At 40.2% G+C, this 27,699-nt stretch overlaps 1 protein-coding gene across 3 annotated transcripts; it reads right to left on the bottom strand.

Annotated features, from left to right (window-relative positions):
* Positions 1–411: 411 nt before the first annotated feature.
* On the bottom strand, positions 412–18,989 carry LOC121285227 (nuclear receptor subfamily 4 group A member 2). Of its 3 annotated transcripts, XM_041201526.1 has the most exons (9): positions 18,775–18,989; positions 17,561–17,613; positions 5,629–5,750; positions 4,313–5,172; positions 3,479–3,608; positions 3,185–3,348; positions 2,415–2,617; positions 2,083–2,261; positions 412–1,950 (listed from the first exon to the last, which is right to left on the bottom strand). In XM_041201526.1, the coding sequence occupies exons 4-9, from the start codon at positions 5,168–5,170 to the stop codon at positions 1,694–1,696; spliced, it is 1,791 nt and encodes a 596-aa protein (XP_041057460.1). In that variant the 5' UTR covers positions 5,171–5,172; positions 5,629–5,750; positions 17,561–17,613; positions 18,775–18,989; the 3' UTR covers positions 412–1,693. The 3 variants fall into 3 exon arrangements, with proteins under 3 accessions (XP_041057460.1, XP_041057459.1, XP_041057461.1); XM_041201525.1 differs by lacking the exons at positions 17,561–17,613; positions 18,775–18,989 and adding an exon at positions 7,496–7,956; XM_041201527.1 differs by lacking the exons at positions 17,561–17,613; positions 18,775–18,989 and having other exon boundaries at positions 4,313–5,154; positions 5,629–5,747.
* Positions 18,990–27,699: the final 8,710 nt, after the last annotated feature.

The raw sequence follows: 27,699 nt of genomic DNA, 5'->3' as shown, positions 1-27,699 counted from the left end.
CGAAATAAGAGAAAAAAACTTGCAAATCACGGATAGAGCAGGGCTGGTACTTATCGCATATGCTAGAGAAATACTTTTAAATCAGTATAATTTCTGTTTATATATTTAGCGTCATTTGTTAAGAAGCGTATCTGCACGCTTTGACAAACATTTTAAAGTTTGTTTTTTAAAAAAACACTATCACATAAAAAATAGTTTTTTCCTCAACGAGTAAAATGATCAATGCACACACAAACACTCTTTGCTATTTTGTTCTCCCCCAAAGCGCCATAGTAAATAGATTGACTATGACGAATAGGTGTTTGTATTAAATGAATTGTTATGGATGATTAAAATTGAAATGGTACATGACTTTATATGCAAATTTAATGGAAATTCGGATTGAATACAGATGAATCGACGAAACAACAATTTGAAGACATCTTTTTATTTGTGTAAACATTAAATGTTTCTTTCTCAAAGAAAGAATTCTCAGAAAACATACTTTAAGCATTTCTAAATGTAAGATACACAATAGAAAAGGCAGTGACTTGTAGGTCAAAATGTATACGTACCGCATACATATATATATTTTAATATACAAAGTAAAACCTACATGTATGTAAATACTTTCCTTTAAAAATCCCACTGAAACATGAAATGACAACTGTCACCTTTTTGCAGACGTTTGGAAAGTAAGACAAAGTGCTCAGTAAGTTGCAGGAGATTATCTCTAAAAGCACTCTGAAAACCGTCGAAAGCAGTAGCATGCAAATTCATGTTAGACGACAAAAATAATAAAGATATAAATTTTTTATCAACATCAACAGTACATACAACACTTACAAACGATGAATGTTGAACGGTCTTTACAAACACAATGTATCCCTTTAAGATGCCAGTCGATTTATACTTGTAGCCAAATGCTAGAATTGTACATCTGCTAACAAGATATCAAACACTACATCTGTCTTAAAAAAAAAATCTAACAGACTACATAGTGTCTGGAATACTATTTCTTAGGTTTTCATACTGTAGACATAATCCATCGAGAAGATACCAAGTGCCTATAATATTTCCAACATACAAATATGAAGATTAGTCCCGCAACAGCATTCACATGCTTAGCCTTTATAATGTACTAACCACTATTAGATCTCCATCTTTTTTCTCCACTCGTACATTTCAAATCAGCCAGAAAAATAATCAGAGCAAAACTTAATTTGTTAATTTACAATTATTTGCGGCTTTCAATGACGTTATGGACGCATCATATCATCCTATAATTGCTGTATGTATATAAGCCAATTCTTTATTATACATACTACGGCATTATGTCTGCTTAGAGCACGAGCTTTGCCGAGGACGGAGTTTACAATCCATTTTGTATCCTTCAAATATGAGTTCTATCAAAAGTTGAACAGAGCTTGACAGGAATGCATGTATCCCCACTTGGGGAAGCTTCATCTCGTCAATAAAAAAAATAAAATAGATAATTAAAAACTGTATATACCACGTTTTGCAGTTTATTTGCTGTGAATCCTGGTCAGTAAACGACTGTGAATACAAAGTTCTAACAAGCGCAAAAAGTTCTCAGGCTTTTTGCAAATGTGTTTGGCACCAAAGTTTGGTTTCACTGCAGAACTGTCTCTGCTGTATGTCTGTAGCAGTTTATTATTATAATCTGTTTCAGTTCAAGTGCTTAGGTTTGCTTTCAAAAGGGTAGTGTGTCTAGGAAGAGCTTATCAATTATTGTCGGGGGCGGGACAAGGTCCTCCAGTTTTAGGTAGAAGATGCGCTGAAGACCTTGTGTGCAGAGAGTGCGGAGCTCCGGCAATTTCCCCAAAAGTTTGGACAAGTAGTTTGGGCGATTTAAGTTTCCGCCGTTGAAAGTCACGTGGTCTTTGAGACAGTTTACAATTTTATTCTGAAGTTCCTCCACTTTCTTGGGTTCCTTCAGGCCGTGTCGCTCTGCAACAATATAAAAAACAAACATGAACGTTACCAGGTTGAATTTGGGCACTGCAAAGTGGCGCCGAAAGGGTTAAAGGGTTTTCTTTAAAAAACGATTTAAGGGGAACAACTTAAAATAAATGCGCTGACCTGTTATCATGGCGAGTGCAGCAATGCAGGCGAAGGCTGAAATCTCTATGTTCATACTATGGAGGTTGGACGAGAAGTCAATGATTGAATCTATCCATTCCCCAAAGCCACGGACGCACTGCAGCCTGTGCAGCACTACTCCATTGCAAAATATGAGCTTGCCGTCCACTGGGTTAGACCTGAAATTAACAAGGATAACGCTACTAATTGCTTTTCAGTAATGAACGGAATTTAATTAGAGGACAGCAATAAAACCCGAATCACTGAAGCTTGAAAGGGGTTGGGATGTGGAAAAAGGTCGATGACACTTTGAAAGTACACGATCTATGTACCGGTAGGCTAGCCTCAGGACGAACAGTTCCAGAAAAGCCGATTCAAAAAGCAGGTCCTGGTCCTCTTTTGGAAGGTCGGCGTAGCCGGGGATCTTCTCTGCCCAACCGCGGATGATTTCCATGGAACCAGTCAGAAGATCATAGAACTGCTGGATGTGCTCCGTGTCCCCGCCGCTCAGCTGGTACTCGGGATTGGACTGGAACTAGATTTCCAGAGAGAAAAAGATCAATAAAGTCCTGTTAGGCTACATAACGAGCAGAATGACACCCCCTTTGTACAGCAGAAGGCCTGATAATTCTGCTAACAATCCCACCTCGTGTTGACCAATTAAGAAATGTTAATCCCTGAATTAATTCTGGGGAAGCTTTTTCTCTTTACATTTCCTTTAAAATCTCACAAACAGTCCTAGCGAGATGTAACATATTGAATTGTAAAAGCAAAATTCTGCGGATGCTGGAAATCTGAAATAAAATAATAAAACGTAATTCTCCGGTCCAAATGTTACTATGTTTAAATTACAATAACCTCAGTAAAGCCCATAAGAGATTGAGGTTGGTGTAATGTCCGCTGTTTATCCGCAACCCAGAAAGCAGGGTGTTTGCTTTAGTCTGTAATTCCTAACAGATTCAGATTTACGCGGATTTTCCAATGTAATGATAAATCACGCAGAGCTGAATTACTGACCCAGAAATATGTTTTCAAACTGTTTAGACTGAAAACTCTGGCTAGTGGCTGGTGTCTGGTGAAATGAAACAATTGTGGGGCTCACCCTGGAGTAATCGAGGTTGGACATGGCAGGGTTGGAGTCGACGTGCGCTCTGACCAGGGCTGTGATGAGGCTGACCGGAGGAGAAGGGGGAGACGGCTCCTGGGGGCTCTTCGGCTTGGATGGGAGTCGTCCCCTACGACCCTTCAGGCTGTCTGTACGAACGACTGGAAAATAAATGATTTTTCTTTGTAAACAAACTTAAAATGGAGTGACCAGGGACATTCCTAAAAAAAGTACTTACAAATTGCTTTCTAGTACAGGTTAGTGGATGGACAGACTTAGATCTAAACTTACCTTCCTTCACCATGCCAACAACAAGGCACTTCTGAAAACGACAATACTGGCACCTGTTCCGGCGGCGTTTGTCAACTGGACAGTTCTTGTTTGCCAAACAAACGTACTTAGCGTTCTTCTGCACAGTGCGCTATTAAAGGAACAATGCACAAACGTTAATCAATAAAATTACTCATGTTATTTCTGCATTGTCTGATAACAGATACATGTATATTTTTAAAATAGACAGTGATTTTTAACCACTGCTCTTTGCACCATATTTAATAGATGGATATTTGCAGTGCTCACTGTAGCTCTAACCGTCTGCCTCTTTCCCAGCTTCTCGCTGTATTTGATATGCGAGGAAGGGAAGGAGCAGACACTGGGTAAATACAAATTCGTGGACATTCATATTATTTACATCCCTCCGAGACCCCTCGATTTAAAATGATAAGATTATTCAATCACGGTGCTGAGATAAAGAGATCACTTTAATTTTACCACAGGGAATTCTGTTCCACTTGGTTAACTTAGACACGGCTTAATGTTGTTACCAATTTAAATCTCAAGGAGTCGTCTGAATTTGAGTCAGGCGCTAGCTAGGTTCCCTCCGCTATCTGTATTTGAGACAATCACACCAAAACTTGTGGTTGGTGCAGTCAGAAATTACATTACTGTTCACAGCAAAACCTATTCTTTAACCCAAAGTACAAGTTAACCGTGTGTCTTTCTAAACTCTGACATACAGCATCGCATCCTTTTACTAACCTAGCTGGCGGATTTCATTTAATCAGTATACATATAATGATTAAACATGCAGGAAACTTAACACAAAATTTAAAATGAAACAATCACCTTGAAAAAGCCTTTGCAGCCCTCGCATGTGCGGACTCCATAGTGCTGGCAGGCAGCGTTGTCCCCGCACACTGCGCAAAGGCCTTCGTTTGATGGAGAATTTCGAGATGGAGGTGATGGTACCTGGTTGTCCATCAGCTGAGACCCATGACCAATCTGGAGACCAGGGAAGCCCACGGATGCTTGTTTTCTGATGGGATTGGGAACAGCGAAGTTCTGGCTGTCCACTACGTGATGACCACCTCCCGTCTCAGGGTTCATGGAAATGTGTAGAGGGTTATCAAACCTCATTTGGCAGCTGGACACTGGGGTACTGGGGGGCGACTGCTTGAAGGAGAAAAGAGATAGTCTTGAGACAGGAGTTTTTCGCTGATCTATCATATGGGTGGTGGCTACATAGTTTTGGGAAAAGCTATGAAGAGAGCTGGGGTCATCCCACAATGGGCTATGCTGAACCTGAAAGCCTGGAGTTGTTGGGGTAGGGGGTGGAGATGGCTTGTAATACATGGAACCAGAATGGATCATCTCCTCTGGTGGATGCTGTAGGTGATTCTGTTGGTGATAGCCGTGCATCTGGATGTCTTCAACCTTGATGGCGGACTGCTGGTTGGACAGTGGCATCTGGTACAAGCAAGGGGGTTTTACGTCGTAATTGGTGCTGTAATTCTCCATGAAGGTGCTGAAGCTTGGTAGCGATGTAGTTGCTGTAATTTCAGTGTTGGTGAGATCCATGCTGAATTTGACGAACTCTGGCGTTAAGAAGTCAGAGCTGTATTCCCCACTGTGGTAGCTGTAGCTCTGAGAGGCAGGACTGGCTCCTTGTGGCGATGACCCATACTGAGCTTGAACACAGGGCATGGCTGTAAATGAAAGTTCTGAACATGTACTCATACCATTTAAATGCATACGGCCACTACTAAATCATCTTGCTTCCCACATCCTAGCAGCACTGTAGGAATCTGAACTAAATGCCTCGAAACCCCATGGATATACTTTCAGGGCGTGTGCCAAAGATACAAGCTAAAAACGATTTAACGCACCAACTGGTGACGGTTTCTCTAGCAAAGTAACTCCTTGTTACTTTAATATGCTTCATTTCAACACTGCATTCAGCCAAGTTTCCTTTTGTTCTGTAAGTATTCGAGGTGAACTAAAATATTTGTAATGTGTTTCATCAAAGTAGCAAATATAATTTAAAAAATATTAACACATGGAGAATATTCTTCATGAGTCACTTTAAATAAAATGACGATGTAATTTAATTAGAATAATTTGATAAATTAACATCTTATAACAGCGCATTCAAATCAACGTACCTTCAACCAAGTGACTGTGAAAGAATTGGAAAGTAGACACTGTTGTGTTTGAATTCCCGAAGCGCTGTATTCGGAATGTTTTTCTTAATCGCAGTTCAGATAAAAGTACAATGAAATCTTTTCTGAAAACAGATGGAAACAAATAATCATTGATTCACACCACGCCAACTGTTAGTTGTTATAGAATATTAATTATTATATTCCAGTGACTTTCATAGGACACATAACGTTATTTCACCCATTTCAAGTAACATTTTCCTTGTGACTCCTTATTTCAAAAGTTGATTTCAATACGCATTGATGTACCCTGTTATACAGCAGGTTTGTGAAACCTCTGCATGAACAACTTCTTGTTCTCATTTTTGCCTTGCTTCACTCATCATCCTCTGGAGCAAAAGGTCATTTTTGCTGAAGTACATGTGTGAATTCCCTATGTATGTAAATTATAAGTAAGTGACCAACACGATTAACATCCTCACCGTCTCTGTATATACTGGATCACATTTTCTGGACAATACAACACAACAGCCTAGGAAACTATGACAAAACATGCAAGAGGAAAAGCACATCTAGAAAAGGTCTGCTTAGAAAGTGGTGTTATAGAAAGTTGTGTGCTTTGCTCTTAATAATGCAGCATTAGTAAGACAATTACTCAAAATGTTAAATTATAGCTATGGAAAGACATGTGTGCAAAATTCTGCCCATTATTATACACAAAATAGTTGTATAGAGTATTACGCACATCTAAAATAGAAGCATAGACAAAACAGCCAGATAGACAGGCACAGAAAGAAAGGCAAATGTCCAGCATTAATTCACATTAAACTATTGCTCTGTAATGCACATATTGGAAGGCAGCGATACTATGTTAATATATATGTCTTTAAAAACATTCTAATGCATGATTGTTCGCAAAAAACATGCAAAGTTCCTTCGGTAAACCATATTGGCAGTTGTTTTATGCTGTGGTTCCCTGGAAGAGTCCGGAATCCAAACAGTACAAGTCATAACCATGGGTTTAACAATAGCTTTTTAGCAATATGACACACACACACACATACTACATTTATTGCGCAGATAGCCTTTAAAATCATAATCTGGAAACAATTATGTAATGTTAAAAAGTCAAAATAACTTTTGGAAATAACAATCACAACTGCGTATGCTTTAATTTATATTACCATATCTGCGTAGCTCGACTTAATTATTTGCGGACCGTCGTAATTACAAAACATCAAGCAGATTTTAGATTGATAATCCCCATAATACCCGCTCAAGTACAGTGGCTATGTTCCCATAACTAACTGGGCACATCTAACTTTCTGTGAACTGTCTCATATCGTCTGCAAATCGTTTGGACTGCAAACCGATGTTTACACATTGTAATGTGGGCTGCGCCTTAGTGAGCGAGATTAATTTGGTATTTTTGTTTTTTTAATATATCATGTTGCTGGTCGCAAGAGATGCACGTGTGAATGAGAACCCGCTATTACTGCCCCCATCCCAAACAGCGGTGGCAGGGCACCAGGTGGATCGTACAGGTAAAAACAAAGCCACGCGGATCAACCTGGACATCGCCCACAACTTCTAAGAGGAGGAGTATATATCCAATCACTGTTTTAAATTACTATCAGGATGTGCTTTTCAATTGCTTAGTGACAGAGCAACGATGGTCGTAACAGAAAGAGCTTCCAGTCCGTAACTGTTGTCCAAATACACAGTTCCAGAATTGGCTAGTTCTACGGCTAATTCACAGCATCCTCAGAAAAACTAAACCATGACAATCAGAACAGCAGCGGTGAACAATATAATAGAAATATTCGCATAACCACGCATCATGAGACTACTCAAATAATTCAATACCTACTTGTTAAATTTTTACTTCCACATCTCATTTAGATACCGCAGATCACAGGATGGGTAGAAACTCGGTTCAACATAGAATTAACTTTGAAGTGCAGCAGTGTTTGCTTTAAGTAGCGGCAGCAGTGGTACAGGTTGCTGTTCCCGCACTCTGAGCAGGCGATCAGACTCGGACTGGCCCTACTCTCCAATGTGCCTTTGTTTATGTGAGCTCCTCTCTTCCACCGGCAGCGTGTAACCAAGTCTCCGAGCGTCAGCGAGCGTCAGCGTAGCCAAACCCAATGAGCGCCCGAGGGCTGGGCCCGCACCACACGGTTGGCTAAGTCTCACTTTGGTAAATTTCCGAGGTGACGTTAACGCTCTGGATTTTTAAGGTAGTTGGGGCATGACTTGAGGCAACCTTCTCACCTCCTGTTTCAGCATTTCCACAACAACACGTAGTTGGAATATTCGCCGTTTGTAGCTTATCGATCTAATTGATCACTTGTTTTGGACTTATTTCTGTAACGGTAAACTGCGTAATTATTATTTTTATTTCTGGTATAAAAATTATTCCATTATTAAGTATTTATTCTGTAAATTCTCGTAATTCGTTAGAGCCAGGAAGGGAAACCGGCGAGTGTATTATTTGGCATTCAAAGAGCATTCCCTTCCTTTGCTTTATTCAGTTTGTATTCAGTTGTTTGAAAGACACGCATTTTATTTGATGCAAGCTGCTTAAGAAGCAGATACGTTGGATACTGGAAAGTGTCCTGATTATGGAATGTAAAACATCAAAAAATCGGCAGATATAATAATTTCGGATTGCTGGGTGCGTGGGACAATAAGTTTTGGTTTACGGTTAACTAAGTTTTGAAAGATCTACACTGGTAATTGTGAAGTTAAATATTTAATTTGCTGCTCTGCTGCAGTACTAAATATAAAAGTCCAACTATATATATATATATATTCAGATAGATATACAGATATATTTGTATTGTTGGAAACAATGTGAAGGGAGGGCGGACTGGTTGGGAAAAGTCTGGTGACTACCTTTAATGATGTAAGGCGAGGAGAGGACAGAGGGAGCTCATTAATCCGGCCTGTTGCAGAGCAGCGTCAGTGATCGTGGGCGAAGCTATTTAATGAACGAAAGGAAAATGTGAGCGGCTGCGCGCCGGGGCCGGCAGAGTGCCGCGTGACGCAGGAACGCTGCCATTGACGCAAAGAGCCGGCTCAGCCAAAAATAGCAGGTCTGGCAATGCACTGTCAGTCTGCAAGTGATGCACACAGGGGCAGGACTTACTCCGGCTATTTTAAACCCCATCGGAAACTCGAGAACACCAAATTAAGACATTGCGGATATTTTTAGAGCTAGTGCTTTGGCACGGGGCTATTTAGAAGGGGTCAAGTTTGCAATATATATAAGGGTTGTTTTTTTTGCAGGGTCATGCCGTTTTGCGTATTTTGTACTGGCTTATTGTTTTTGCCACAATTGACGAGCTGTTTAGACAGTGGTACAGCAACACTGTACTTTCTGTACTTTCTCACATTCACTATAAAGCAAGCCGGACCGTATAACAGATTAGCTTTGAATTAAAACCTATCCGCCGCGTCTACGACCGTATCCTCTTCTACCTGATGCATTGCACCTCAACTTTTAACATTTGACCTAATAATTGCCAAGCAGGGAGTGTGGTTGGGAAAATTATATAAGCGGTATTTTAATCAATAAAGATTATTATTATTTCTGGTATAAAGGCCCCCTTCCCTTGTCTACTCAGTAATCCTGAGCTATCTAGTATCCAAACGTAAAATCAATTTAAGAAAAAAAAACAATTTAAGCGAAACGCCCATTACGTGTCTAAATGGAAATGTTATTGGCAGATGGCATATTTCCAGTGGTTGACCGCTTTGCAAGTTCTTCACTGGGCTGGAAACAGTTGTATTCAAATGCCCGGAACTGTTGCAGTTGCGCGTTTTGACCAGGCAGAGGCAGTCGCCCTCAATCATATTCCAACAACATTATACATAATTTTCTCCAAAATAAATTTACATATGAAACCAAATAGGTCAAACGCACATCTAGCTTCTCTTCACACATAGAGCAGAGTAGGCTGGCTAAATTACAAGCTCCCAGTGTGCACTGAGGACTGCCGTTATCAGCTAGATATATAGCAGCAGAATGGAAAGCACATTTTCTTGAATTGTTACAGGATAATTTAAGTCTTTGCCAAAAACATTAATCATTTACAATTACCCTATTGATCCAATTCAGTTTCATTGTTGAAGAGTAAAATTACAGGATGTTTTACAATGGTAAAAAGGATATGCTTTCTGATCTTATTTCCTCCTAGGCTAAAATATCTAAGCGTCTGTGTTTTGTGTGTGTGCGCGCGCGCGCATGTGTTTGTTGGGGGCGGGAGGGGAGAAGGGGAAGAGAAAGTAGAGACGCATGACACAAAGTAAAAAAATGAACAAAATTTTTATTGTTAAGTAAACAGTACAGCTTATTAATTGCAAAGTTATTCCAAAAGTCAATCGAAAGTAACTCCTTTTGATGTTAAATAAGGGTTTGGAAGAGTTTTCATATGCTTCTCACAAAGTTATATACTGAACAAAAATAATTTGAAATAATTCCTAGTAAAGGACATTTTACACCCTAATTATCCATGTGATATAAAACAGATCCTTCTTAATGGCACAGATAATAATCAAATTCCTGATGGTACTGATAAAAGACCCAAGTAAACCAATTGTTAGAGGAACCACGTGCCGATGACTCCGTTTTGATCAGTTATGGTTAATGACTAACATTACAAAATATTATTTTGAGTGGATGTATCGTTGAAAATTCTAAAATATGAAAAAAGAATTAAAGTTACAGATACAGTACAATTATAAATGTTAAGCCTACTGCTGAAACTAATCCCCATGGATAATAACAAACATGATCTTGTCTGCAAATGGTTCTTAGCAATTTCCAACTGATTTAAAAATTATTTTCAAAACCATTTATGGACAAAAAGTAAATTTTAAACTGTTAAAACAAAGGTTCAAGCATGTTTCTTTGGCTTTGGCAAACTCCCCACATCTTGCCAATAAAAGCTGGACTACATTCAACTTAAAACAAACTGGGCAACAATTCCTGTTGATTGAAATTAGCAAATAAATTGAATGAAATATCTAAACATGTTAAACAAATTCTTCAGTTAGTCTAGAGAAATGACTGTATTAGCACAAACACTGCATAAAAAGAAATATTTTTTTAAAAAATGGCCTACACTCAATGCCCATCCCAGGAATATGGTGTATGTCATACATTTCCCACCCCACAATTCCTTCCAAGGACATGGTGTAGATTAAAAATCAACTGAGTCTAGTTAAAACAGATTCACAGATAAAAATGCTGAAATATGAAATCTAAACAGAAAATGAGGGAAATACATAACAGATCACATTGCACAGCCTCATCCTCTCATACTGTAATGTTCTCTCATTGCAGTGGTTGAACTACTACATCATTACATCCATGTCAGTCAATGGGTGAATGAAAACTTTGTTTCATTCCATTCTTCAGACAGTTTATTCTTGTATTTAGCAAATTGAACACTACAATGATCACCTCCTACCTTTGATGGCTGTATCCATAATATTCTGTCATCTAAAATCAAAATTGGTGGTTTCACAATCATCGACTTGGTGGAACTGCCATTTCGCCGTTGTTGGCTCCATGCTTAGTTTCATTTTTCATGCCAAGAAATATTTTCCACCCCCACCTTTCATGACATTCATCAAGCCGAACTCTGACCAAAACTTGAATACTTGTCCCATATCTAAAGGGAGACATTGCTACCATCTGTTTCACACCACTGGACAGGACAAGTAAATGCTGATAGGCTAAATATTGGGTAAACTGAAGCCATTGTGTTGTGTCCCTGCCACAAACATCTGATCCCTAGTGAACAACTTCATTCCTCTCCCTGGGAACCCTGTATCATATCTGAACCCAAGATGAGTTCCAACCACATAGTTAAGCCTTCACAAATATTACCTATTTACACCCCTGTAACATCACCTGGTTCCACCGCACTTCAACTCATCCTAAAACTCTGAAAAGCTGAAGCCCGCATCCAGGCCGTTGTTACCTTGACTTCTGGCCAGCCTCCCATGTTCTACCTTTCGTAAAGTTAAGGTCCTTTAAAAGTCTAAAAGTCTATTGACTGTGTCCTAGCTCGCACTAAGTCTTGTTAACCTAACATCCTGCACTTGCTGACCTAAACTGGCTTCCATTTAAGCAATGCCTTCATTTTGAAATTCTCATCCTTGTTTTCAAATCCCTCCATGAGCTTTCCCCCTACTACCTCTAACCTCTTCCAGCTCTACAACCCTCCAAGACATCTGCATTCCTCTAAACCTGGCCCCGAGCATCCTAGATTTTAAATTGTTCCACCAATGGTAATCATGCCTTCACTTGTTTAGGCTTAAACTCTGGAATTCTCTCCTTAAACTTCTCTGTCTCTCTACCTCACTTTCCTCCTTTAAGATACTCCTTAAAAACACCTCTTTGACCAAACTTTTGGTTACCTGCCCTAATATTTCTTTTTGTGGCTCAGTATCATATTTTGCTTTATATTTCTTCAGTGAAATGTGTTGGGATGTTTTATTACATTAAAGGTACTATATGAATATTGGTTGTTATTATAGGTGATCATTTTCATACCTTTGGCCTTCAACTGGTCTGATTGACAAGTCTTTCTGGTTTTTCTCCCTATTGATCAATACTATGGTTAAAACTTCCCTTTCTCTAAATACAGCATCATACATAGTTTCCTCTTTCCCCCTACAATCCCAATATACTTACATAAACTCTTATTTCAGAATGTCACATTCTTAATTTGTTCTTTCCTGAGATGTCAAACCTCTGTTACTCCTCACTTCCCTCTAATTTTAATTCTTTCTACAATCATCAGGCTTTTAACACCAAAACTTGTTACATTTAACATCAGTACTTCCCCATGTATTTGGCTCTTCTTTCCAATTTTGGGTTTGTTCAACATTATTCACGTCAGTTTTCAATTTTTTTAAAGAAATGAAGTAAACATCTAAAAGTGAAAAAGACAAGTTAATATTTCAAGGTGGGACCTTCATTAACTGCAGATTCTCACCTGTGACGTGAATTTGTTTTTCACTTTCAGTGACTGACTGATCTGCTGTGTATTTTGTACAATTCAGTTTAGCAATCCTGTAAACCTGTACAATCGTAATATGCTCAATAATCTATATAATTACAGGATTCTTGAAAATAACTAAGATTTATATACTATGTTTAAGATTTCACTTATCCCTTTCTGGTTTCTTCTCAAAGGAAAATCATGCTACGTTTGGTGTCTATTTGGACTTTTACATTTAATTTAAAAGCAAAAGATTAAGGCATTCGCATGAACAGGTTTTTCCATTTGTTTTTAGAACCACAATATATATTAGAACTGATCAGAAAATTCTGCTGACTAGCTGTTTTTATTCATTTTAAGAAAGGGACAAAAAACACCTCATTCTATACATTTGAAGAGTGGGAAATACAAGGCTATGGGCAGAGAGGAAGGCAGTAAGATTAGTATTGAAATACTCTTGCAACAACGAGCACAAAACATAATGGGACAAATGTCTTCCTGATAGAAGCATTGATATTTATAGCCTGTGATCTGATAAGAGTAAAAATAATTAGTTATTGCCAGAGTTTGAATTAACATAATGCCAATCTTGGAAATTTTTATAATATCAGAAATTATGTGCCAGCATAATTTTTTTAAAAGCATAATTTTCAGAATCTCAGTATTACATGTTCAATGTATAAAACTACAAGAAAAAAATGGACACTAGTGATTAAAGGTTCAATGTTGAGAATTAAATTGCATTTGAACCACAAAGGGAGGCACAGGACAGGAGAAAACTATTGCAAGTGGGTTTTAAAAGTGAGAGTTTATGTTTAGAAGTAGTCTGCATAATTGTCCTAACATGAAAGTGATCAGCTGCATGTGCGTCATTGGTAAGGTTATTACAACAACAAGTCTGTACTAGTTTAGCTTTACAGTTACAAGCATTGCCATGTAGCCCAAAAGCACTGTGTAAAGCTCTTGAAGCATTTGAAATTTAGAAATTTAATTCATACTGGCAAATTTTGTAACTGCAGATAGAGCTACAGAAGGTAAATTTGGATTGGATTTGAAAAGTAATTATACATTTCCATTTCAATGTGGTCAGAGAACAGAATTGTAGAATCAGCAAATTTGATTGGAGGAGTGGGGTAAAGAAAGGAAAACAAAAGAGATACCTTTATATTGCCCATCATTTTGGAGTCATTATGTGACGTTGAATGCAATCAGTCCTTTTCAGCATTGCTAGATATTTGTCGAAAATAGTTTACTGTTCCAAAATACAACTTTTCTAATCACAGATGGTAGACTGCAATAGAATTCTTATTCTATTTTTTTTTTACCCTCTACAATTTAGTTACAGTACATGACCATACATGATATGGTAGGACATATAACAAAAGAAAGGCTAGTGTTAATTAGATCAAAGACCTCTAGAATAATGCATGCATTTTAGTTTTGATATATAGACTACATTCTTCCTTTACAACATAGAAGAATGGCATTGTTCCTCCCATTGTAGGGTGTTAGGATGCAAGTTTGTTCCTAAAATTTACCTCATGACAAGTTTTTGACCGGGTCCTGGGGCAAATATATAACAGCAAAGAGAAGAGGCCAATATATTTCTGACGGAGGAAGGCAGAGCAAATTATAAAGGTTAATTTGCCTAGACCACACACTTCCGCACTTTCTAGTCATCCACCAATGTAACCTCATCTGGTTCAACTTGAACACAGTGTATAATGTAAGGAAACCTCAGAGTAAAAGAAATATACATAAGATTGATAAAAAGTGCATTCTTTAGTTCTCAATATTGGATTGATCATGGATTAGTACGTTCTCAGAAATCAAACTAGGACTGTTGTTCATTAAACTAAATGTCCATACATTTCCAACATTACAACAGTGGCTACACTTCAAAAAGTACTTCAATGGTTGTAAAGTGCTTTGAGATGTCTGGTGATCATATATGAAAAGCACTATATAAATGCAAGTTTTTAACATATTTTAAATATACCTTGTACTAAAAAGTATTACTACAATTAAGGAAGCACTGTTGAATTTATCCTATTATAAAAAAATTTAGTTGTAAGGGTTCTAATGCAATACTTGGTTGCATTTCTAATGCCGTTTTTACACTAGGAAAATATTATTTTTTGTGGTATTACAATCTTCCATTTGTGATCTTATAACATGTATGTGTAACTTATACAACTATGTATAGCTTGGAGATGAGCATTAAGATATTTAATTCAACAGATGTGTTTATATTAAATGGTTATATTTTTGAAAGAAGTAAAATTATCTAAAATATTAATTTACAAATACAAATGGAGCTCTAGCATCACTTTGTACTTATCTGTAATGGAGCCACATATATACTGTGCTTAAAAAAGCTTCACTGCACTAAACACAGCAACCTTCAGGGTCAATGAATGAGGCACTATCGCTGTAATGAAAGAAAAATGTTATAATTCAACTGCTAGGATTTTTAAAATATTAACTACAAGTTTAACATAGTATAGTTAAAATGAGAGACAATAACCCCTTATATCTCAAGCAGTAATGTATAATGGGATACATTAAAAACACATACATGTTACTAAGCTACAAAGCTCATTTGTGAAGATTCAATTAACCAGAGTTTTGGCTCCTAACTACTACCCAGAGACCGAGGTTGGAAACTGCAGGTGTATAGGCTTTGGGTGAAAGCAGAGTTGAACTTGACTGTAATGTCACCCAATGTCTGTATTGAGATGTAAAAAGTGCCTAATTACTCCAGTGAGTCACAACCTTTGAGTGGGGGAAATGAAAAAAAATCAAGAACAAGACCAGACCAGAAAAATAAGGTCAACCACCAATCAACTTCCACCCTTACTAAAGTAAGGTGTTAACATTGGTGTTAATGATCTAGTATTAAAACTTTAAAAACTCTCTCTTAGACCAAGCTTTTAGTTACCCATCCTAATATCGCCTCATATACTTGGTATTAAATTTTGTCTGGGAATGCTCCTGAGAAGCGCCTTGGGATATTTCCCTACAACAAAGGCACAATATAAAAAACACAAGTCACTGAACCAAAATTCTGAAAGTACCAGCATTTTTGAAACTGTTTACATTTTACTCCAGAAGTTGGTTAAACCGAGCAATGTTATATGCATACTGTGGCTATTTTTCAACAAATTTGTCAAATACAACATGAAAGGTCCACTGTACATAGAAAATCTTGTATATTTATTAAGTTGATCATATCCAAAACTAATTTGTTATTAACTTATAAATTTACATAATAGTAAGTTGTTCAGAAATTTTAAAAGTGGGGGTGAATTCAAGTGCTCAAGCTGAAGGAGTTTGATACCAGTGTTTGGGGCACTAACTTTGGTTACTCTGCTTGTGCGCCAGCCATTTTCAGATTAGGTACAGCATAGCCACATGAACAGCAGCAATCTTACTTGCTCCAACATCATGCCTTGACTTAAACCTCAAAGACCCGCCTTATTTTTAAATTCGTTCATGGGATCTGGGTGTCGCTGGCTAGGCCAGAATTTATTGCCCATCCCTAAATGCCCTTGAGAAGATGGTGATGAGCCATCTTCTTGAACTACTGCAGTCCATGTAATGTAGGTATGCCCACAGTGCTGTTAGGGACGGAGTTCCAGGATGATGACCCAGCGATATATTTCCAAGTCAAGATGGTGAGTGGCTTGACGGGAACTTCCAGGCGTTGGTGTTCCCATGTGCCTGCCGTCCTTGTCCTTCTAGATAGTAGTGGTCCTGGGTTTGGAAGGTATTGTCTAAGGAACCTTGGTGAATTCCTGCAGTGCATCTTGTAGATAGTTCACACTGCTGCCACTGTGCATCAGTGGTGGAGGGAGTGAACATTTGTGGATATGATGCCAATCAAGAAGGTTGCTTGATCCTGGATGGTGTCAAGCTTCCTCAGTGCTGTTGGAGCTGCATTCATCCATCATTATACATCAGTATAAGTTCTATTTCCCTTAACATTAATCTCCATAGAATAAATTTAATGGGAAATTATATGCCTTCTACAAAGTGGGTTGAGATGACTAAACTCATTTCACAAATGATTCAAGTTCTGTGCACCTGAGTGATATCTCCATGTCATTCTGGGCCTGGCCACATCATAACACTGTGCCCAATTATCCTGATACATGGTATTAGTCTCTGTGCACAGCAGAGCCAAAGAGAGAAAGAGAGAGACTGATCGCAACATAAATCAGGGAGCAGGCCAAGCAGAAGGAAAGAGGAACACATGGATATTTTTGGTACATCACAGCCTAGAGAACTGATCACTAATTTAAAAAGTCTGAGAGAGAAAATATTTGCTCATACAATATAGAACATCTGTTGCAGTCTGCAACCAGTGAAAAAAAAACATTTCTAAGTGCACTCAAAATATCTCTATTGAAATAAAAAGTGTTGAGAAAGATTTTAAGCGCAATGATAATTGTGAAATCATACATTAATGGTTCTTAAAATAATAGAATGATGCAGCACAGAAGGAGACCATTCAGTCCATGTCTGTGCTGATTCTTTGGTAGAATTCTTCAATTGGTCCCACTTCCCTGCTGTCCCCAAAGCTCTTCTCACCAGCAAACTACGAACCTACAGTAAATTTAGTACACAGACGATCATTTATCTAGCTGTGGTTCTAATGTGAATTAAGCCATTTCAGTAAAGAACCACGCTACCCCATTTTGAACAAACTCACACTCATCTAATTAATTTATTCATCTAACCAGTCTGGTGATATGCAAGATAAAAAATCCATATTCGAGATGCAATAGCAGTGGAAGAAGAATAGCATATGGTTCATACACACATAAGGTACTCATTAGCACAGTGTAGGTTTACAGCAGCAAATGAATCATCCCCTACTTAAAACATGAAAAGTCCATATTTATAACACTTACCTAATTTAAACCAACCGTCAGTCAACAGTATGAGAGTCCGTGCTGGTTTGAATCTGTGGAAGAAAAGGTTTGGATTATAAGCTTAGGTATATATAGAACTTAAATTTTAACTCAATTTTTTGCTATTATGGTTATCTGCTCCTAACTTCCACAGTAACATGCAGGGTGCACCAAAGCCTCTTCCCCTTCCACCTCTGGTATTTAAGCACTTTATATACAATCTCTTAACCCAAAGTTTTTCTCTGTTAAACAATGATTTTGTCTACTTATAGGATTGCAACATTTATTCCAATTCCTCATTCTGTATTCTTAAACCTAATACAATCTAACTTGCCTTCAAAACATTAAAATAGGCTTTTCTTAATCCTACTCATTCTTAACAAGATCACATATTTAAGCATTTAGCTATAACTTATTGCAGTGCAAAGGCCCCAAACATGAAACAAGCACTAACATGGTTATTTATTATCTCTCGCAATGTATGAACTAGTACTACCACATATCATTGTGACATAAAATTCATCTTTGCCATTGAGATACCACTGTCATTTTACACACATTTTATATGATTGATTCTGCTGAAGGTTAGAGGCTAAATGGACCATATGGCAACATGTTGCTTTCCATATGTTTACATGCCCATCCATGCTTAACCATTTATTAAGCAACATCTGTAACCCATGTGGATCCTGCTACGCTAATCGAAATATGCTTCTATTATTTACTCAGTTAACTATTATTACATCATTGACATATAATTAATTATTTCCTTAATATACAATTAATGACTTTTTGAGGCATGCACTTAATTATGCGATGGGTATTTTTGATAAAACTCCCGATTAAAATACATTAGAAACAACGGAGAAAATCAGTGGATCTGATACTAAATCATACTAAGTAGCCGCCTTACTAGAGAATGCACAATCTTAAAAAAAAACTATCTGAAAAAAGGCGATGAAAATAGGTGATCACCGTATTTACGGTGAATAACCGTGTTTCATGCAGCCAGGGTAAAACATAAATATAGTCCTCAGTCCTGGAATCCTTTGCACTGTCAAAAACAAAATGTTAGTACAGATTCTCCTGGTTCGTCCGTGGAGTCTTATCAATAAAGATCTAGTGGGATAAAGGACAAGCCTACTCTGGTTTTAATCACAGCATTCACCATAGAACAGGATTTGCAGGCAGGACACAGGTCCACTTCTACTCACCCAAAACAGGGAGTGGGGAAGCGCTGGCGGAGTGGAGCAGAGCTGGGCAGAGCTCGGATTCCAGTGCCTGTGTCCTTGGGTCAGCTTGCGGCTACTCACCCATCGCGTACCTGCTGCTAAGGCAGCCTCGCGCCGCTTGCCCTTTGTTCCAAGTGGAACTCTCCGAGATAAAGGCTCCATTGTGACCAGCTGCTCTGCCGCTCGCGCCCGGAGCCCTCCTAACAAACTCCACATCCTCGTCACTCTGGCGTCAATGGAGCACAGACTCCGTGACGTGAGCGGCGCGCGCTCACTGCCTGCGTCATCCTATAAATAGACACATTTGTTTCAATTACAGCCCAGCGCCTGACTGATGGCTTTTTCCATTGACGGCATTTAGTGGGGGGAAAAAGCGAAAGGGGATCCTCACAAGTGGCTGTACAATGGAAACACAAGTTTTACTGCGTGTGCGATGATGCATTACAATAATAGCGAATATCATCAGGCAAGCATTCTCCGAAATTAGAAACAGATTAAAACAGGCAGCTGCAAACTTTCGATGGAATATTTAAAACTCGTTTTTCCTCAATTCAGAGACAATTTCTCATTTTGTGCTGCGCTACCAAGCTATTTGCAGGACATCCATCCAAACCACAAGCTTGAGAAATGTATTGATGTAGATTTATACATTTTGATGTGCCATGTTACTTTTGATTCGAAGCTTATTGAAATTGATAAAATTGCACTTGCGCAGTTCATATTATAATAATTCATGAATAGTCAATGGTTGTAGGTAGCAATTTGAATCCTGTATACATAGAGAGCCTGATCAATTGATCCTTCCAGCCCCTCCCAAATGTACTACACGCCCGGTGTAGATAGCAAACTTGGAATTATGTACATTTCTTCCAAATGCTAACCAATTCATCATTTCTCTCCCATCATCACGATTTCCCCTTTTATGGTTAGTTGTATTCCTTTAAGACTGCTTCGCTTAAGATTTTGTGATCCCCACGGTAGTTATAATACTGGACTACAGGATTACCAGTACTTTCCAGAGGTAGTAGATCACTACTACTTTGAGGTTGTGTTAAAATTCCACCATGGCCAGCTGTGAAATTGAACACGTTCCCTAATTTCTGGTTTAGAGCTAGTATAAAACAAACTTCCAGATTATCATTAAAAAAAAATGGTTCCCCAAAAGGGAGACTATCCAATCGGGCCAACAAATTACTTCAGTTCCACATTAGGTGGTTGACCTTTAATGTTCTTTCAATTGGCCTACCAGGGTACTCAGTTGTAAACAATTAATACCAAATTCAAAATAATTAGAACAATAATCACATGGAACTAGACCCTATCCAAAGTCCTTTTCTGCACCTGGAAAAAAATGCCCATGTGAGCTTATATCTGCGTGATTGAGTTAAACTCACAGAATCATGACTATCAGCCAATCTCCCAGACTCTTCCTTCACTATCCTTAGCTTCTCCCACCAGCTCAATAGACTCATTAGAGATGGGAGCACCTTGGTATGCAATTTGGTGGAAGTGCCCTGAGAGTCCTCACTGTTGCCTCAAGATTCCACATGACTTCGGGCCAAACAACATCAAATGCATAAGCTTATAATCCAAACCGCAACTGAAGAATGAGTACTCCTCTATGTTGAACACTACACAAAGGAAGCATTGAGGGAAAAAAGGGTGTGCTCTACATGAGTAGCTATGCAAAATGTTACTAACTGAGTCCTGAAGGACATCGCTGAAAACTGTGCTTTCATCTTTAATAATCATCCAGACTTAAATCCACCATCCTGTAGTTTCCTCTGATCGAAGTATTCATTTGCTCTATATAAAAAAAAAATCCAGTAGTCACTGACTCAATTATTCCTTGTAGCAAAGCTCTGTGTAAAGAAATTTCTCCAAACCTCTCTCCTCATAATCTTGGTGACAATTGATGACCCCCTTCATATTCTAACCAAAGGAAATAATCTTTTCCTATTCACTTCAATTTTTTTCATAAATTAAAAAAAATTAATTAGTAAATCTCCTGTTTAATCAATACTGCAATTAAAATAGTCCTATCATCTTAAGTCTCTCATATCTATAAAGCGAGAAATTGGACTGGCTAGTACCTTTTTTGGGTGTTACGAGGGCCCTCAGATTTCAAAAATGGGTCTGCAATGCATGCACACACTTATGGGCAAATTGCACCAGATGCCATATTCATGAGGGTGTTAGCACGCACCCAGTGAATATCCATCAGATGTGTGAACAGCAAGCAAATCATGGCAATCAGTGTGCAACGTTAATGTGACCCCAGTACTGCCACTCAGTGCTCCAGCCAATGCCCTCTCTTAACCTGCAAGGTTAGCTGAACGTGTGTGTAGCAGCAGGAAGGACCTGCCATCATTGCTATTTAAAGTAATTGATGGTAGAGTCAATTACTTACAGGTTAGTTGCTGGTCACTTTTTTCTGGCTGTTGCTTTGAATCTACAAGTGCTTTCTATAGTTGTTTCAAATTGCAGTAGTCCAGAGGAAGTGGTATGGCAGATGCTGAACTCTTGATAATCTTTTAAAATGAAAACAATTAAACTAAATCAACAAAATTGGGATAAATCAGGCACAGCCCCTAATTCAGGTCAGCTGTAAAACCAAGGACAAAGTTTAAAGGAACCTTACAAACTTTAAATCAAAATGTGATTAAAGGGGTCAACAAAACACCCCAGTCCCCGCGGTGCCAACCGAGCATGGAAGGCCTTGAGCGTGTCAGCAGACACCACGTGCTCCCTCTCCAGGGACATCCGGCAGCGAACGCAGCCGCGGAAGAGGGACAAACAATCGGGCGGGACTCCCCCGTCGATCGCCCACTGCCTGGACTTTTCAGATGAAATTACATTGTTTCATAGTTTGCCATTGTGAGATTTGAACTCTTGATCTTGGGGTTACAAGCCCAGTACCATAACCACTTGGCTATTTAGGCCAAGCATTAAGAAGATGTAACTCTTTCGAGTTAAAAACAATTAAACCAAATTAACAAAATTGGGATAAATCAGGCACAGCCCCTAATTCAGGTCAACTGTAAAACCAAGAACAAAGTTTAAAGGAAACTTACAAACTTTAAATCAAAATGTGATTAAAGGGGTCAACAAAACACCCCAGTCCCCACGGTGCCCACTGGGCATGGAAGGCCTCGAGCAGACACCGCGTGCTCCCTCCCCAGAGACATCTGGCCACGAACGTAGCCGCGGAAATGGCAGATGCTGAAAAGCTTCAAGGCTTTGGCACAAACTAATTGCTCCCAGACATGGGTATGCTAGTTGGCATAGCCCTTGCTATACAGGATGACTTGGAAAATAAATAGAGGTCATGCAGGAGAGGACAAACTGCTAGAAGAGGGAGGAGGAGAAGGGGAGAACAGCTTTCAGCAAGGGGCTAGATACATCCAGGGTGCCCAGGTAACAATTCTTCCAGCTGAACCTCAGAGAAGAATAATGAGTGAGACATTTACATTTCAATAAGGATATCATCACTGACTTGGGGGAAAGGGTTGCGGCTAGCTCACTTGGTTAGGTGGCTCGCGTGTGCTTCAGAATATCATCAACAATATGGGTTAAATTCCTATTCTGGTTGATATAGTCTTGGGTCGTGCCTCCTCACCCTGCCCATGAGAACGGAAGGTAATGGCAAACCACAACTAACAAAATCTGCCAAAACAATTACTCAGGATGAAACATCAGGCAGCGAGCCAAGGACCTACCTTCAAGCAAAGCACATGTGACATGACATCATTACTGAAACATGCTACCTGCTGCATTCACAACAGCAACTCCAGAACAGAAGAGGAATGGCATTGCCAGTGACTGCGGTGATGAATTTTTATAAGTCTGGCTTCTTTAAGGCTGGAATTGGAGCTATTTGGAGTTTGCTGCCCACTGTTGTGACAGGGAAATCATTGATGCTGTCTTTTCAAAAAGAGCAATCCAAATTATTAGCCAGAGAGTAGCAGGCAGAGCACAAATAGCTTTGCTAAGAGTCCAGACTTCCCAGGGTGCCATAGACTGCATGCATATCATTTCTTTTCTATATCAGAACCAAAAGGGATTCCACTCCCTCAATGCCTAGCTGCTGTCCTACCACAAACAGCAAATCATACAGGTCAATGCCCAATAACGTGGCAGCAGTCATGAAGTGTTCGCAACCTCACACACACAAACATACACACATACTCTTAAACATTTATACCGTAAGGCAGATAGAAAAGAAGATTTATAACTGTGGACAACAACAATAAAAGAACTACAGAAATTAATATTAGTTCACATGATTTCCAAAGTCTAAGAAGTCAAAGTCCAGAGGGTGTTTCCTTCGTGGTGGGGTTCAGTCCAGACAAGTTTCTGGTTAGAGACAACATGAATTTAAATGAATGACACTGCAGCACGATGGGCTTTCTGTGCTTAGAACACTTGGCAGGTGATTATCAGAAACTTTGAAAATCAGGATTCCAGGAATTGAGAGATGGTGGCCAGCTGCTTGCTCAACCAGGAGCTGCTGGAGTTCTTTCCGGCTGGTGTTAATGCAGTGTTCTAAGGATATCCCAGTTCTCATAGAATTATAGAAATTTCAAAATGGTCACTCAAGTCATGTGACATTCTTTCTCCACAATGATGTTGAAAGGGATGTTTATCTATTGTCTCAGACTGGCTTTGGTTTCAGTACAGATAAAGTCCCAGGCATTAGCTTTTGAAAGAGTTACCATCTACAGCTATCTTTTTGGTTCAGCCAAAAGTCTGTTTTAAAAATAGCAAAAAGAATAAAATTCAGAAACCATTTGGTTTTGGGTTCCTTTCCATGCCTTATTGACATAACACCTGTAACTCATTCCTGGTGTCTCACCATGCCAATGTTACCTTTAATTTATCTTCTAAGATACATGCAATGTCAGTATCTGAGTTGGCTATGTGAATGAAGTCAACTGACTGTCTTCATCAACACTGTCTTCTTGCTGCTCCTTCACTGCCTTGCCAAGTTGCACCTCTTGGGTACCTGGAAAGAAAAAGGTACAAAGGTAATGCATGATGTGGGGAGTGAGGGGGAAATTAAGAGGTGCATGTCTATGTCACCTGTAGCTTGTAAATCAGAAAGTGAGTGTGTGACAAGGGAGAAGTGGGATGTGTGGAGAAGGATTAGGTATGAGGATGCTCTCACCTTCAATGATTTCAGCCCTGCTGTGAGCCAGGGCTTCAGCATTGAGCATCCAGTTAATGGCCAGCACTGTCTTCTACATCCCACTTACAACATGCAGGCATGCCTGTCCCTTTCAGGTTAGCTTCTGCTGCCTCTGCTTATGCATTATCTTGTCCTGTGAGAGAGAAGGAACTGTGTCAATGAGTGACATGCAATCTGTTTTGTTGATGGAGCGGTCTTGTTTGAATAGCTGACAGTTTGTGCAGCCTATGAGGGGTAGATGTGAGGCTTCCAGCAGTGCTAAGTGTGCGAGGGTGAGGTTAAGCATATGGAGTTAAATCCTGGCTGTATGCTCCCACTACCTTTTGTCCATATGTCTGAAGAGCCTCCTTCCCCTCTGCAGATAAAAGACATGTCACCCCTTTTCCACCTCCTGCACCAGTGCATAGCCTTTTAAAGCCTTGGGAACTGCTCACTCCCTTCCTATCTTTGTCTCCACTCTTTCCCAGGTGAGATTGTTTTCAATCACATCTCTCAGAACATGCTCCAGCCACAATGTACCTCCTCTTTAAAAGGTGCAGGCTGAATTTAATTGGTGTTAGTCACTCATGGTATTGGCCCCCTACTCAGCCAATCAACAAAATAGTCAGCTCTAGCTGATGCAGAAATCATGAAAATAAGCAATTAACAGGTGTGTGTTAGTTGCCATCATGATCCCTACACCTGAAAGGGGCAGGAACGGAGGCTGACAGGGCCAAAAAATACTGGCAAAGGGCGATGTGCTGGTTTCCCGACACTTCCCAGTGCTGGCATTTTTCAGGAGGCTGGCTACTTGCCCCCACACATTGGGTAGCCGATTAGGCTTGTTAAGCACCTTGTTAACAGCAAAGGAGGCCAACTGGAATTGTTCGGTCTGCCTTCACTTTCCTGAACCAGTGTGGGGTCAGTTTAACTGCCTGGAGGGGGGCACTCAATGGCAGGCCAAGAAGCCAGCCCTCCAGGCATGCCTACAGGTCCTCCCAACTCCCTGGGTACAGCTGCAACCATAAATCCCCTGTAGATGTATTTCACCAATCCCTCCACATCTCACCTTGCACCCTCTCCTACCACCCCCAAGACACACACACACACACTGATGACCTGGCTGATGTATCTTAGTTTAAAATTTAAAAAGTTGGTGAGAGGACAACTCCATGTTGGAGCTCCCTCTCTGTTACTTACCATCGTCGGTAGGCTGTTGCTCCTTTCACACTGGAAGGCCTCTGATTGGCCTCCAACTTCAAGAGCCCATCTGCCACCCTTAGTTGGACAGAGAACCTGTCTCCAGGCCAACTAAACCTCTGTGAAAATTTCAGAGAGTGACTGTTTGCCCCGGCGGCAAGTTTGTGTTCTGGAAACAGTCCCAACTCCTGTTTCCCATCTCTAGAGGGAAAATCCAGCCGGATGTCTTAAATTTCCATAATGGGGTATCCAATTCTGCACAGATTAACCTAACCACTATGCCTAACAAAAACAAAAATTACTGGAAAAACTCAGCAGGTCTGACAGCATCTGTAGAGAGAAAGACAGAGTTAACATTTCGAGTCCAGATGACTCTTCTTCAGAACTAAAGAGAAGTAGAAATGTGGGGAAATATATACTGTTTAAGTGGGGGGGTGGGACAGATGAAGCTGGATAGGAGGCCAATGATAGGTGGAGGCAAAGGAGAGATTGCAAAAGATGTCATAAACAAAAGTTCGAAGGGGTGTTGATGGAGGTGATATTGACTAAAGGAGGTGCTACTGGGGACATTAAGAGTGGAAAGCTGGATGAGCAAGTGACAGGTGGCCCTGGTGGGGGTGGGGTAGGGGGAGGGGATCGTGTGGGAGAAAAGATCAAAATAGGCTAAAAGGTGAGGATAAAACAATGAATGGAAATAAATTTAAAAAATAATAATAGAAATAGGTGGGGAAAAATGTATATATAAAAATTAAAAAATAAGTATTTGAAAGAAGGGGGATCAAAAAGCAGTGAGGATGGAGGAGAGAGTTTATGGTCTGAAGTTGTTGAACTCAATGTTAAGTCTGGAAGGCTGTAAAGTGCCTAGTCAGAAGATGAGGTGCTGTTCCTCCAGTTTGCGTTGAGCTTCACTGGAACATTGCAGCAGGCCAAGGATGGACATGTGGGCATGAGAGCAGGGTGGTGTGTTGAAATGGCAAGCGATAGGAAGGTCTGGGTCATGCTTGCAGACAGACTGAAGGTGTTCCACAAAGCGATCATCCAGTCTGCATTTGGTCTCTCCAATGTAGAGGAGACCGCATTGGGAGCAGCAAGTGCTGTAGACGAAATTGAGGGAAGTGCAAATGAAGTGCTGCTTCACTTGAAAGGAGTGTTTGGGCCCTTGGACGGTGAGGAGGGGGAAGTAAAGGGGCAGGTGTTGCACCTTCTGCGGTTGCATGGGAAGGTGCCATGGTAGGGGGTGATGGAAGAGTGGACCAGGGAGTCCTGGAGGAAATGGTCCCTACGGAATGCCGACAGGGAGGGGGTGAAGGGAAGGTGTGTTTGGTGGTGGCATCATGCTGGAGTTGGTGGAAATGGCGGAGGATGACCCTTTGAATGCGGAGGCTGGTGGAGTGAAAAGTGAGGAAAAGGGGACCCTATCATGGTTCTGGGAGAGAGAGGAAGGTGTGAGGGCGGATGGGTCAGACACAGTTGTGGGCCCTGTCAACCACCATGGGTGGGAAACCTCGGCTAAGGAAGAAGGAAGACATGTCAAAAGCACTGTTTTGGAAAGTGGCATCATCAGAACAGATGCAACGGAGGCAAAGGAACTGAGAGAATGGGATGGAGTCCTTACAGGAAGCGGGGTGTGAGGAGTTGTAGTCGAGGTAGCTGTGGGAGTCAGTGGGTTTGTAATGAATATTGGTGGACAGTCTATCACCAGAAATTGAGACAGAGAGGTCAAGGAAGGGAAGGGAAGTGTTAGTGATGGACCAGGTGAAAGTGATGGAGGGATGGAAATTGGAAGCAAGATTAATACATTTTTCCATGTCCAGACGAGAGCATGAAGCGGCACCGAAACAGTCATCCATGTACCAGAGAAAGAGTTGTGGGAGGGACCCTGAGTAGGACTGGAACAAGGAATGTTCCACATACCCCATAAACAGACAGGCATAACTGGGGCCCATGCAGGTACTCATAGCTACACTTTTTATCTGGAGGAAGTGAGATGAGTTTAAGGAGAAATTGTTCAGTGAGAGAACAACTTCAGCCAGACGGAGGAGAGTGGTGGTGGATGGGGATTGTTCAGGCCTCTGTTCAAGGAAGAAGTGGAGACCCCTTAGACGATCCTGATAGGGGATGGAGGTGTAGAGGGTTTGGATGTCCATGGTGAAGAAGAGGCGGTTGGGGCCAGGGAACTGGAAGTTGTTGGTATAATGTAGGGCATCAGAGGAATCACGGATGTAGGTGGGAAAAGACTGGACAAGGGGGAAAAGAACGGATTCAAGATAAGAAGAAATGAGTTCCTTGGCGCAGGAACAGGCTGACATGATCTGTTTACTGGGACAGTCCTGTTTGTGGATTTTGGGGAGGAGGTAGAACGGGCTATCCGAGGTTGGGAGGCTATGAGGTTGGAAGCTGTGGAGGGAAGATCTCCAGAGGAGATGAGGACAGTGACAGTCCTGAAAACAATGGCTTGATGTTCGGTGGTGGAGTCATGATCCAGGGGGAGGTAGGAAGAAATGTCTGCGAGTTGGCACTCAGCCTCTGCAAGGTAGAGG

Source organism: Carcharodon carcharias, chromosome 12, assembly GCF_017639515.1.
Source record: "Carcharodon carcharias isolate sCarCar2 chromosome 12, sCarCar2.pri, whole genome shotgun sequence".
Classification (NCBI taxonomy): domain Eukaryota; kingdom Metazoa; phylum Chordata; class Chondrichthyes; order Lamniformes; family Lamnidae; genus Carcharodon; species Carcharodon carcharias.
This window is presented reverse-complemented; position numbering and strand designations above follow the sequence as displayed.